This window comes from Ambystoma mexicanum, chromosome 13, assembly GCF_040938575.1.
Source record: "Ambystoma mexicanum isolate Mex_15411 chromosome 13, UKY_AmexF1_1, whole genome shotgun sequence".
Lineage (NCBI taxonomy): Eukaryota > Metazoa > Chordata > Amphibia > Caudata > Ambystomatidae > Ambystoma > Ambystoma mexicanum.
In genome coordinates, this window is record NC_090938.1 from 592,999,625 (window position 1) to 593,013,392 (window position 13,768).

Consider the following 13,768-nt stretch of genomic DNA (forward strand, 5'->3'; position numbering starts at 1 on the left):
CCCTATCCCCCTGGCTGATCTTGTTTGGCATTGAAGTAGAGGGAGGCCCAAAGGTGACACATGATCACATGTTACAGGTCATGCTAGTAGCTGCCGGATGTTATTGGGCCCAAAAATGGAAGACCCCCCGGGGAAAGGGAATGGGTTACTAAATTACGCGCCATATATGACATGGAATTCTTGACCCACCTGATTGATGAATCTAAGACTAATATTAAGGGTCTATGGCTCCCCTTCTTTGACAAATACGGGAGAGCAGCCTAAGGGGCATGGAACACTTTAGATGGACCGCTGAACCTGAACACTGGCCTCAAAGCACCTTTCCCGGGGTCGGGGGCGGGGGTCCCGGTGGGGCCGAGGACTCAATTTCCGAACGTAGGGCTCTACGTTGTGAGCGCTTATATGTGGACTACCCTTTATTTGCAATGTGTTATAATATATCGTGTTGGACCCTACTGTTATTATCATCCCAAGATCCATGACGCGGAAGAGGGAGGGGGGTAGAGGGAGGGAGCGGCAGGGGGGAAAGGTTGTGATTGAATCAGTATTCACTTTTATGGTTGTATTGTTTTATTTACGTCATAACCTCAAAAAACTTCAATAAAACTGAATTTTCAAAAAAATTACCAAAAATGTTAAATGAAAGCACATGACTCTCATTTCATTGCCATCACAATGCCAGAACCAAACCAATACATCTAGTGTATCTGTCACCTTCCTCCTTCCTCGCATGAATGGCCTTATTTTCCAATCAGGGTAATACAAATAATAATAAACATACAGGAACTAAAAGTAAAAAGTGACAACAGGACACAGTGCTCCCAATATAAAAAGCAAGTCAAATTCACCATAGTGTTCTCTCTCCAGGGGTCTTGCACTCCCCCCAAAAAAACCTGAAGTCACATTTTATTAAATATAACAGTTCAAGTTGAATTCCTTGTTCATTCCTCTCGGATTAGGGAGAAGAGAGTCTTGATCCACCAAATCTCACTGTGGTGTTTATGCTTCAATGTATCTCCACCTCTTTTCCCACTCTTGACTTGCTCTAAAATGACAAATTGCAGTTGTGCAATGGTATGCTTATTTTCCATGAAGTGCATAGCTACTGGGGGCCGCTGGTTCTGTGTTCGCATTTGCGACATGCGCTGCAGGCCGTGGCGCCTATGGGATCAACGGACTCTCCGCCATTGATTTGCACATCACGTTCATTCCAAACATGATGCAACAGTCTAGCAGTTTTCCAACATGGCCTGCACCGGCTCCCAGCCAGCTCGCTGCTCCTGCGGTCTCGCCCCCTCTCCTGGCTCTCTCTTCCTGGGTTTGCCAGCTTTTCTTGGGTCCTGTTCTATTAGGCGCTCTGCCTACCATCTGTGTCTATAGGCTCTCAGTTCCCTGCTCATTCTCTTTGCTCGATACAAAGGCTATACTCTATATACCATCTCTACCAAGAACTTGTCACAGGGAAATCCAGTCACCTCCTGTCTTCCCAGAGATCTCCAATTGGATTCGCCCAGCGGTTTTTCCGCCTACTTTGGCTTTTCCCCTGACTGGCTGCCTCAGAGAAGGAGCGTCCTCCAGTTGCTCTGGCAGACATAGTGGCTTCCCTTTGAGACAGGCCGTACGTCTTCAAGAAGAGAACGTCCATAAAGAAGGAAAGGAATAAGGAATCCTCATCGAGTTAGGACGAATCAGGTGAGGAACAGGGATTCCTATCTGATTTAAGTGACGATCCTGACAGTTTGCAACACCCAGAAGGGGATATGGCAACCGCAGAGCATGTGCAGGAGTTGGTTGCTGCAGTCTAGGGACTCACATTGGAGGTCCAGAATCTCAAGACAGAATACACGACAGTTAGTTACCACCCGAGAACATCATTCAACTGATCTTCCTGCAATGGGGTTGGCCTCATGGATGTTTGACAGCTCGCCTATGAAAAAAGAGTTTACTGAAGCATGCGTAGTACACTTTACCTTCCGGGCGGGTACCTACACCTCTGACCATGCCGGGTTGGATTCATGATATTGAATATGGTGGGGAACACTCTAGCTTGGGCAACACCCCTGGATACTTCAGCTAATCCTGTCTTACAAGACTACGGTTCCTTCCTGAACCTAATGAAACAAACCTTTGAAAGACCCGAAATTGTCTATTCCACTTGCTAGGAATTACTGGACATCAATCAGGGATCCGTATATCTCCTATCATACATCACCACGTTCAAGCCCATCGCTGCTGAAGCGGGTTGGCCTGAATCGGCACAGTACACCATCTTCCGGAGGGGTCTGAGAGAGGAATTCAAGGATGAGCTGGCCCGTAATCCTCGACCCAACTCATTTGCTGACCAACTGTCGGCTGTACTACAAACAGACTACCGTCTGGCTGAGAGAAGAACAAAAAGAAGGATGGGAAGAAGTCCTTTTCCACAAGATGCAGAATCCACATGATTTTCACCTCCTCCTGCCAGAGCACCCAAGGACAAACTGATGCAGATCGGCACAGCACGTCCCCCTCTCACACCTGAAGAAAAAAAGCAAAGAAGAAACAAAGGGCTATGTATGTATTGCGGATCAGGTTCCCACCTATTACGGGATTGCCTTAACATTCCACCTCGCTGGTCGGGAAACGACCAACCTCGGTCCTAGGATGGACGGGTTACAAAGGTTCTCCATCAAGTCCCTTTACCATCCTTTTGGTAGCCTCATCTACCGATGACACCTGACTGATGAGTGTCTCCATCGAGTTAACGGTCAACCAGAGAAAGTTAGACACCCTGGCGCTCAATGACTGCAGAGCCGCAGGAAACTTCATCAACACCATCTGGGCCAAAAAGGAAGGGATTCCCAGAATTGAGAGAAGAGAGTACCAAAAGGTCAAAGGAGTGGATGGCAAGCCTCTCAGTTCAGGCCTTCTTACCCATTCCACCGAAGAGCTCCAAGTATCTTATTTTCCAACATCATGAGAGCCTTCAATTCGATATTATTCAAGCAGCACAATTCCCGATTATATTGGGAATCTCCTGGCTAAGGAAGCATAATCCATCCACAGACTGGGCCCAGAACCTCCTGGAATTTATTTCTGCCTACTGTCGCAAACAATGCTTACCGAATGCCACCTATGAGTCGGTGAGGGCTACGACATTGCAGGTGGATACTGTCAGTATTCAATGCTTGCCACCGGATCTATTTGGCAATGTATTCCTTCACCAGGTTCCCCAGGATCTCCCGCCTCACCGGCCAGAGGATTGTGCCATATAACTCACTCTGGGGGCACTGGTTCCATTCGGACGCATGTAGTCTCTCTCTCTCTCTCGCTCTCTCTCCCTCTATCTCTCTGTCTCTGTGTCTCTCTCTCTCTCTCTCAGAAAAGAAGGCTCTCAAGGAATACCTGGACTCTAACTTGCACAATGGGCTAATCCAACCATCCCATTCGCCAACAGGAGCTTTGTTGTTCTTCATACCCAAAAGGGACATGAAGGAACTCAGACCGTGCATCAATTACCGGGAACTCAGCATTGTCACTATTCGTGACCGCAACCCAATGCCCCTCATTGAAGACAACCTTGAGGCCATACAGGGAGCTGTAATGTTTTCTAAATTGGACTTATGCCAAGCTTATCATCTCCTTCACATCAAGTCCGGAGATGAATGGAAGAGGGCCTTCCAGACCCCGTTCGGCCACTTTGAGTAGCGAGTGATGCCTTTTAGACTAGTCAACGCATAAGCTGTCTTTCAACGATTTATGGATCGGCTTTTCCGGATTTATTGTTCCATTCAGTAACTGTTTACCTCAATGACATCCTCGTATTCTCTTCCTCCCAGTAGGAACACCAGAAACATCTCTGAAAAGTGCTGTTGCGGCTCTGAAACAATCAACTTCTGGTCAAACCAAAAAGGTGCCTCTTCCAAGTTACCACAGTGTCTTACCTGGGTTATCTGCTGTCAGGTGAACGTATCGAGATGGACCATAACAAGGTCACCACTATACTCAGTTGGCCTACCCCAACTTTGGTCAAAGACATTCAGCGGTTTCTCAGACTCGCTAACGTTTACCATAAGTTTATTCCCGAATTCTCAAGGGTTGTTGTCCCTATCACCTGTCTCCTTAAAAAAGATACCACCTTTTGGTGGAAGGATTCTGCAGACGTTGCCTTTAACCACCACAAATCACTGTTTCGTTCAGCTTCAGTGCTACACCAAACGGATCAAACACTCCCCTTTACCTCCAGGGAGCCAGGTCCGACCAAGCAACCCCAGAGGCAGGCATCATTCCCCCCAGGGAAGTGCCAGCGGGCCCAAGCTGGGGCCCTTTGTACACAGTCCTGGCGCCTTAGGCGCCAGGCTCATGTTGGATCCCTGTCCTGGCGCCTTAGGCGCCAGGCTCATAAAGCTAGACATGTGTTCAAGTGTTTTAATGTGCACTTACCTGATGCAGACCATGCTGCTACATCCAGGCCCTCTTGAGGCCTGAATGGAACTACTTTACCTGTGGGACTACTTTCACCTGGGTGTGGTCGGGGAAGGATACATACCTGATCGGTGGAAGGATACATACCTGGAACTTCTTCCAAAGCTATTTAAACCACGCCCGATCAGCAACTCACGCTTCGCGTTGTTCTGCTCCTCGCAGCTGGACGCTCACCGTGTCAGCTCCTGCATCTGGACTTCAGCCACGCCTGTCAGCATCCTGGGTCACCTGCAAAGGGAGATAAGAGAGAATTGGTCAGAGAAAGAAGCCCTTACCTGCTAAAGCTGTATCACGGAGACATCACACCGACGATCCTGAAAGGGAAGACATAATTTTTTAAAAGCATTTTGCTTCGATCGCTGCAGCGCTGCATTTCACTCACCTTTCCTGGCACCTCCATCTTCAGCAGCGATCATCCGGATCCGCAGCCACTTCCCAGAGCCTGGAGAGAGAAAGACAAGAACACAAGGTGAGAGAAGGAAGGGAATAGGAAAAGCTCAGTTTCCTTCTAAGACTTACCTGTTGGGTCATTCCCATTTCATTTCGGGTCCTGCCGCTTCCTGGCATTCCGGACCCCGGCCCCTATGGGGAAAAAGACATAAGCGTTAGCGCTTGCTGCAATAAGACAATGAACATTATTATTAAGCTTGAACTTTTGAACTTGCAACAGAACTCTTACAGCGCCTTACCTGAATAGTCAAGCTTATTTGAACTTCCATCAAACCTCAATCCAGTGAAGTAACTGGGTTTCAACGCGCCCCTGCATCAGAAGCAGGATGGAGAACTCATCCTTCCAGACCCTAAGGTGAGACTTCACGGGGAATCATGGAAGGGTATCGTGGAGGGTTGGAAGGGAGTGGAAGGCTTGAGCATTATTCCGTCAGTAGGTAATACTCCCTTTTCGCGCACAGGGGAATATTCCTGCGAGCCAGAGAAGCCAGAGTAGAGGGGCCCTACCTGTCCATCTTCAGGGTCCTGCGCTTCACCATTGAAGAAGCATCAGCACTCAAAGCCAGACCTGCGCCTCCGTGGGAATCAGATGAGCGTGACAATCTGATGCTTCAGCAGTAGGAGTAGCACTTCTACAAGATATCGAAGGTATCCAACATCCTGTGGGCTATTTATCCAAGACCCTAACCCCAATTTAGACAAATTATTCTGTTATCGAGAAGGAACACATGGCAATTAAACTGGCCTGTGAGTAATGGCGCCACCTACTACAAGGAGGGTCACATCCATTTGTCATCCGCACCGACCACAGGAAACTGAAGGTCTTTCAGCAGATCGCATGTTTCAATTCTCGCCAAGCTAGATGGGCACACTTCTTCGCCCAGTACGACTTTACCGTTTCCTACATTCCAGGGAGCCAGAACATTCTCGCGGATTCCTTGTCTCGATATCACACCAGAGACCTTTCCCCAGGTCGCCCACAGGATTATATGTTTCCAAGAAACCAATTTGTCAACTTGGTGTCCTCTTTTCTGCAAGAGGTTAAGGAAGTGTCCATCACGTTGCCTCCCGAGCTCAACCACATCGAAAGTACAAGGTTGAAAGGAAGGAAGGCTTGGTCTTTGTTCAACAACCGTCTGTATTTTCCCGAGGAGTCAACGCGCCGGCTGGTTTTGTCGTGATGCCCTGACAGCAAACTGGCAGGTTACAGGGGTTTCTCCAACACCGTGGATCTCATCCGATGAAGCTTCTGGTGGCAGGGCCTTCACGCCAATGTAAGGGCTTACACTCAAGCTTGCTCTATTTGTGCCCAAGGCAAATGCAACACACAAAAACCTATCTAACTGTTGGAACAGAGCCTAGTACTCTCCAGGCCATGGAGTCCCGTCTCCACAGATTTCGTGGTTGATCTGCCCCTCTTCCGGGGATGTGCAACTATCATGGTAACTGTCGAATCCTTTTTCGAAGTTGGCTCACTTCACCCCGGTCTCAGGATTACAGACAGCCTCCCAGATGGCCAAGGTGTTTCTTAAGGAGTTTTTCCACCTGCACGATCTGCCTGAGTGTATCGTGCCAGATCGCGGTACTCAGTACACTTCCAGGTTTTGGAGTGCCTTAGGCAAGATCTTAGATAGCCAAAGAGCCTTGTCATCCAGTTATCATCCACAAACTAACGGGCAGACAGAACGATTGAACAGCACCATGAAACAATATTTACGGTGTTTTATCAACTCTCAACAGGATAACTGGGTGGACTTAATGCCTACAGCCAAGTTCTCGTACAACAACACCATTCACACAGCTGCAAGACTTAGCCCCTTCTATTGCACCTAGAGCCTTCATCCCCACAGTCTGCCTGCCTCAGTGTCTCCCTCTTCTAAAATGCCTTACATAGACTCTGTTCTATCTGAGATTGCTGAAGCCCACAAGATCGCACACCAGAGCCTCGAAGAAAGTAAGAAGAGAAACCAGATTCAGGCCAACCATCATAGAAGAGAGGTACCTGATTGGGAGATAGGGTCCACGGTCTGGTTGTCTACCAGATTTCTAACAAAAAATGGGTTCGCCCGTCTAAGCTTTCACCCTGCTACATAGGACCATATGAGATCTCAGCTAAGATACTTCCTGTAGCCTTCAAAATCAAGTTACCAAGAGCTCTCAGTCGCTTACACCCCGTGTTTCATGTCTCCCTTCTGCGCCCATGGGTATCTGATATGTTTGGATGTCGACAGACTAAACATCGAGTTCCGGATACATCTCAACCCAAGGAATATGAGGTATCACAAATTTGTGATTCAAGATACCGAAGAGGAAGACTTGAATATCTGGTGCGATGGCAGAGCTACCCACTCTCTGATAATTCATGGGAACCTAGCTCTTATAAACGTGCCCCCCAACTACTGCAGAGATTTCACTGACTACACCCAGGGAAACCAGGTACCACCAGGGCTCGAAGGGGGCATACTGTCATGCACGGCAAGCCGTCACGCCTATGGGATCAATGGACTCTCCTCCATTGGTTTGCACATCACGTTCATTCTGAACGTGATGCAAAGGTCTAGCAGTTTTCCAAATGGCCGCCGCGTGTTGGATAAGTTTTATCTGCACCCAGGCCCCGGCGCGTTGCAACCCTTCAGGACTCCTTACGGGTGAGATGCTCAGTTTAGGTCCTGCTTACTTCCCCTTTTGCTCTTCTGAGCTTTCCTGCCTTTATTTGCTTGCCACCGCTTGCATTCTCCTTTCTTTCCATACCAGTCGGGGGGCGGAGCTCTCTCTTGCTCTCCTCTTCCTGCACCAGCTGCTGGCCGGCTCACTGCTCCTGTGGACTCGCCCCCTCTCCTGGTTCTCTCTTCCTGGGTTCACCAGCTTCTCTGGGGTCCCGCTTTATTAGGCGCTCTGCCTACCATCTGTGTCTATTTGCTCTCAGTTCCCTGCTCATTCTCTTTGCTCCATTCCAAGGCTTTACTGTGTATACCATCTCTACTGAGGACTTGTCACAGGGAAATCCAGTCACCTCCTCTCTTCCCAGAGATCTCCAATCGGATTCTCCCAACGCCACGTACTCCTAGGAGTTTTTCCATCTACTTAGGCTTTTCCCCTGACTTGCTGCTTCGGAGAAGGAGCCATTAGTCTGCCAGTTGCTCAGGCAGACATAGTGGCTTCCCTTCGAGACAGGCCCTACCTTTTCAAGAAGAGAAGGTCCACAAAGAAGAAGGGCAGGAATAAGGACTCCTCATTGTGTCCGGAAGAATTAGGTGAGGGACTGGGATTCCTATCCGATTTAAGTGACGATCCTGACAATTTGTGACTTCTGCACGGTCCACCTCTGTTTTGCTTTTCTTGTGGTTAGCTCCACATAGAACACCCCACAAGGACATTTCAACCCATAGAAGAGATATGCCCATTGAGGGATTTCTACTTGTTGAGACTCAACCCAGTTACTAACATTGGAGGAGAGCAAGATTCTGGCTGTGGGGCAACCTCTATCCGTTAGGAGGAAGAATGGCTCACTGGAGTGGAGACAACCTCCTGCTACATTCTTCCACAGAACAGAAATGTTTTCTCTTCTGCTTACTCATTCCAGCTGCCAGCTACTTTGGGTGCCTCCCTGTTCTGAGATTGTCTGTCAATTCGCCCAGATTCATGCTGCGGCTTTCTTAATGTTTGCAGTTGATTACAACCATTTTAGAAACAAATCTAGACATGACTTATCCTCCCTAAGCAAAAATCTTTGAGATCAAGGAAATCATCACAGCGTAAACCCATGAAACGGCTCATGTTTGCAGGTTTCAGAGTTGGTGCTTTCATGTATTTGTACATGCCACATACTAAACCAGGTAAAGGCTTTGTGAAATTTTGATTAAGAAATTACTTTCCTTGTAGCTTTTATCCCTATTACATTAGTTTATTATCCTCAATCTTTCTGTTTCACAACCTTATAACTTCCCTGCAGCACCTTCATTCTTTCTGCCCCCATTGATAGCGTACAGGTTAATCACTGACCTTTCCCACAGGGTTTGCTGCGCTTTGCAAGTTCAAATTCCACAGCAGACCACCATCCTTTCCCAGGTCAATACATTGAGTATCACTAAATTCAGTAACAATACCTCCTATTATTATAGTGCCTATAAGTGGGAAGAATCCAGCATAAAGCTCTGTATAAGAGTGCATGTTAATGCATGTGTATGTGCTTAAAAGCAGAGTGCATGTTAATACTTAAAAGCAGAGATAATTTCAGGTTTCCATATCAAACAGGAGATGGTTCTGACAGTATTCTTTCATAAATTCAGTTCACGTAGGATCAATTAAACCAATGTCTGTGGACCCCTGTTCTCAGATTCTGCATTGTACTCACTCAGAAGTTGAGTCTATTACACAACCTTTTTGCCTTCTTTGAAAGAAATGCCATTAGATGGGATTACTAGTTAAGAACATTTGGTGACGTAAATCGTGGTTGCCTATCAATTGCATTGATTTTGGGAAAAGTAACTTGTAAAATTCCTTGAGGGGATGATGTTTTTTCTCTGCTAACGCTTTCACATTCCATATTATTTCGTAGTGATTTCCTTCACACTACACTTATGTATCTATGGTCTTTACAAATGTATTTGGAACCGTTCCCAATGCAAGTTTCTTGTTACATCAACATGTTTTGCTTTTTGTTCATTTCAGTTTTAACCTTTTGGAAATTAATATGTTCTGTACAATTATTTCCCTAGCCTGGAGGTCACATGAGCTGTTGTTTGAGCATTCTGTAAACATTGCCTTTTGTATGCCAATATGTTCTTAACAGCTTTTTTGCTTAAAGCTTTGTATTGCTGTGTGCGGCCACTCCCTCTCACTACACTGCGGTTGGTAGTCTTCCCCAGGAGCTCAGATGGCAGTGCATACAGACTATCTATTTACCATAGATACCCAGGTGCTCACAGTCCAACATCTTCACCAAATCATGTCCTCCATTACCGGTTGAGCTGTAGAACTATCCAATCCCAGTTTTGCATGTGCAAGTGAACTGGGGAAGGTCATCACAAGATCCTTTCTCTTCTTCACTTTAGAGTCTCTTCATGGCCAACTTGGCAAAGGCTCAAGAGAGAGCAAAGGTGTTGAACGAAGACTGGAAGAAGCTTAGACTGCAGCCAGTGCAGAAGATGAAGCCCATATATGGGCACTCCTTCATCAAAAAGGTAGAAACCAACTTCACTGCATGCTCATTCCGTGCCTATATGAATTAATTGCTTGCGGCACTATTTCAGGCTTGGGGCCAGTAGAAGAAAGTGAGAACTGATGATAGTAAATACCAGGATATGTCCTAATTTGGGCATTTGCAACCTGTCTGTCATCCTATGTGGGAGCCAGTGTTCTATTGAAGGGCCCAGTATTCCATGGAAACGCTAATGCAATACTGCCAGGATTCCTGGGCACTCAATTAGGACCTCTAGGTAGGGAGGGAGGTGGCTTCTGAATGTTTGGAGAATTTGTGGGGAGTAAGGGACTTGCCGTACATGGCGGGATAAGGGATCAGCAGCTGAAGGTGGTGAATAGTCAGAGGTAAAGTCTAATGGAAAGACAGTGGTCAATGTAGATGAAAGTATAAGAATTGGGGGTCTACAGAGAGGTTGGCATACAAGGGAGTTCTTTCAAGGTGGTTATTATCCCAGACTCTTCCAGTTCTAAGGGTTGTTTAACAGTTGATGCTATTACCCATTTTGAATGGTACTGGAATGGTTGAGAAGGTGTTGGGTTTAACTGTGGCAGATATATTAACGGGCCATGGGTTGGTGAGGTAGAAGCCTAGCAGGCGAGTTGTAATGCTGGCAATGGCACATGGCACATGGTTATGAAATTCTACTGTCCGGACTTTGTCCTCTAGTTGTGATCTGAGAACCATTGCTCTGTCAGAGTGTCTTAGTTTCACTCAGTTGAGTGTTCTGAAATGAGGCCACTTTATCTGGAAGTTTCATCTAACTTTCCTTTTGTATTGTTGAGTGAGTGATCGTCACACTGCTAATTTCACCATTTTCTTTTATTCCGACAGTGCACGATTGAGAGCATTTTCCCGGGATTCACAAGCCAGACTATGTTCTCGAGGTCTCTGAGCAAAGTGGCACTGGTGCCCATCATGTACTCCTGGTCTCCTCTGCAGCAGAACTTCATGGTATGCAAACGAGAAAAGAAAAAACACATGATGCTGCTTTAGATAATATGTTGTAAAATGAGGCATTGATGGGTGACCTGAAGAGGCAACTGAGGTGAGGTGTCAGTCGTCGAAATGTGGTTGACAGTCATCAAGAAAGTGGTCAGAAGATTGTGACGGTGCATATTTGAGGGTCACTGTATAACTGTCAGTGGAATTATGTAGGGGGTGAGGCAGAGGCTTGCTGAGGCTAGGTTTACAGGGTCTTTGATGCTGAGTTTTGCAGGTCATTGAAGCTGTGACAGAGAGCCATGGGGGGATTGGAGGGTGTCCCTGGTCAAAGTGTCATTGAGACTCGAGTGAGCTGACCAATGAGGCAGTGCCCCAAATGTTAGACAGGGGTTACATGGTCACTAAGTTATGGTCAGAAGGAGACTGAGACCAATGTCTAGGGATTTTCAAGTTTGAAGTTGGATTGTCTCTGCGGTGGGAGAAAAAGAATCTCCCATAGAGGTTTCTGAGGAAGTGGTTAGTTCCCTCAAACAAGCCTTATGGAGTGAAGGCTCAAACAAATGCCCTTTGTTGACTAGGGAGGTTCCCAAGGCAGAGGGGTACAGTCGGTAAAAAAAAGATGGATTGGACAATTGGTGAAGAGTAGTTCTGAGTATCCAGGCGGGGATTGAGACAATCCAAGAAACCGAGGTTAAACCCTTCATTAACATTATACAGATGCTTTGAAATCTTGGAGTTAACATTCCACGTTAGCATTTGTATCATGTAGGTATTGTGCTAATCTCAATTTTTGTAACTACACCCAATTCCTAGTCATCCTGCCTTCATACTCTATTTGATGTAAAGAGGATGGGCTTGTCCAGCCTATTACTGAATTCAGGGAATTTCTAACTCTGATAATGTTGGCTCTTTGGAACAAAAGTGGAAGATACTCATGGTAGTTCCTGCAAGGTGGAATTCTTATTATTTCTTTATTGAAAACTGTAGATTTGGAGTCCCCGCTTTCAGTTTCTCCAAGTTAGCTAGTTATTTGTTTTCATTTCTTGAGTGCCGAAATATTCTGCTTGCAGGGTCTGCCTCTTATTGATCGAGCTTTGTGGGATTCCCTGTGAGGCTTCATGATGTATAATCTGAGTTTTTCTGCATGAATTGCAGGTGGAAGATGAGACAGTGCTTTGCAACATCCCCTACATGGGGGATGAGGTGAAGGAGGAGGACGAGACCTTCATCGAAGAGCTGATCAGCAACTATGATGGAAAAGTTCATGGAGAGGAAGGTAACCCTGTGCTTTGTAGCATGGGCTTAGGGTCACTGCTGTTCTTGCTCTTTCACAGTGGTGAGGTTCAGGCTGCTTTCCTTCGGTGGGTTGCAATTTTATGCATGATTGCAAGACCCAACTTTGTAAATATACAGAGCCAATGCACACCATATGTGGCAGTAGTTGTACAAGTTGACCTAAGGACTGTGTATTTCCCATTATTGCCACCAGTCTCAACTGCTAGTCACAGTGGAATTGGCCAGAGATCCTGAGTTCTCTCAGTATTTGCAGTCAAGTAGGATGCTCGTGGAGAACCATCTCCGGTTCCGGAAGCACCTCAAGATCTTCCTCTTTGCTTCTGCCTTCGCTCTTCCTCTCCCCTGCTGATCTGTCTGCTTTGGCACTGTGCATCTGGTTACCCTCTGATTTCGGGCCCAGGCCCTTGCCCACCCAGCCATGCACCGCACTGTCTCCTAGCAACCTTTGCACTTGGGTCTGTAACTCTAAAGTCCCCTTACATGCATTTATCAGATACCCCTTGTCTGCGCTTTAAACCTTGCACTTGCCACCCTGCTGGCTGCACTACCAGTTGTTGTTTTTATCCCTTGCTCAGCACTTTCCACCTCTCCCCTCTCCCCTGCACTTCCCCCTCCTCCTTCCCCTGCAATTGCACATTCTCAATATCACTGGGCCTAGTAAGACTGTTGTTTTTGTCCTCCCCTGTTCCCCTCCCTTGCCTCGTCACGCTCTGAAACACTTATGTATGAGCGCAATACAAATAAAATATCATATCATGTCTTAGCCAGAAAAGCTGCTTTTGTTCTGCATTTTGTGTGTAGTTTACAATTATTTTGCTTTTTATAGTTAACAATTTTGAATAGGCCTTGCATAGAATGAGTAACTATACATACCTCTCTCAGGATGACATACGTTGTGGTGAGATTCTCAGTGTAGACATTGATGCGCTTTGCCCAGCAGTCACAACTGGGCAAGTAAAGCCTTTCCTCAACATTGATAGTGACAATGGGCCTCATTACGAGTCCGGCGGTAGCCATGCTGGTAAAACCGGCAAGCTGCCACCAGACTCGTGGGGATTTACCAGCTCTGGACTTGCCGGAATCACTGGGGCATTACAGCCCTGGTGGTCTGGTAATTTTCAGAGCCGGCATTCCGTTACTCCCCATTCCCGTGGAGTCCCACATGACTCCACGGGAATGGGGAGTAACGGAATAAATAATAATAATAAAATAAGAAATAATAGGACGTGGAGTCCCATAGGACTACACGGGAATGGGGGCAGTGGAAACACCGGCACCATGCGGTAATGGTGCCAGTGTTTCCACACCCGTGTGCGGCCGGTGGCGTTACGCCCGCCAGGTCAGACCTGGCAGGTGTAACACCACACGGCCACATAATTCGGAGTTAGCCGGTCCAGAAAACAGTACTGGTAC

At 46.9% G+C, this 13,768-nt stretch overlaps 1 protein-coding gene across 2 annotated transcripts in view; it reads left to right on the plus strand.

Annotated features, from left to right (window-relative positions):
* Positions 1–13,768, plus strand: part of EZH1 (enhancer of zeste 1 polycomb repressive complex 2 subunit) — an 834,444-nt gene that overhangs the window by 199,978 nt on the left and 620,698 nt on the right. For both annotated transcript variants that reach the window (XM_069634417.1, XM_069634418.1), the window contains exons 3-5: positions 9,969–10,097; positions 10,949–11,068; positions 12,215–12,335. In XM_069634417.1, the coding sequence (XP_069490518.1) occupies positions 9,969–10,097; positions 10,949–11,068; positions 12,215–12,335 (370 nt within the window). The remainder of the gene's footprint in view (positions 1–9,968; positions 10,098–10,948; positions 11,069–12,214; positions 12,336–13,768) is intronic.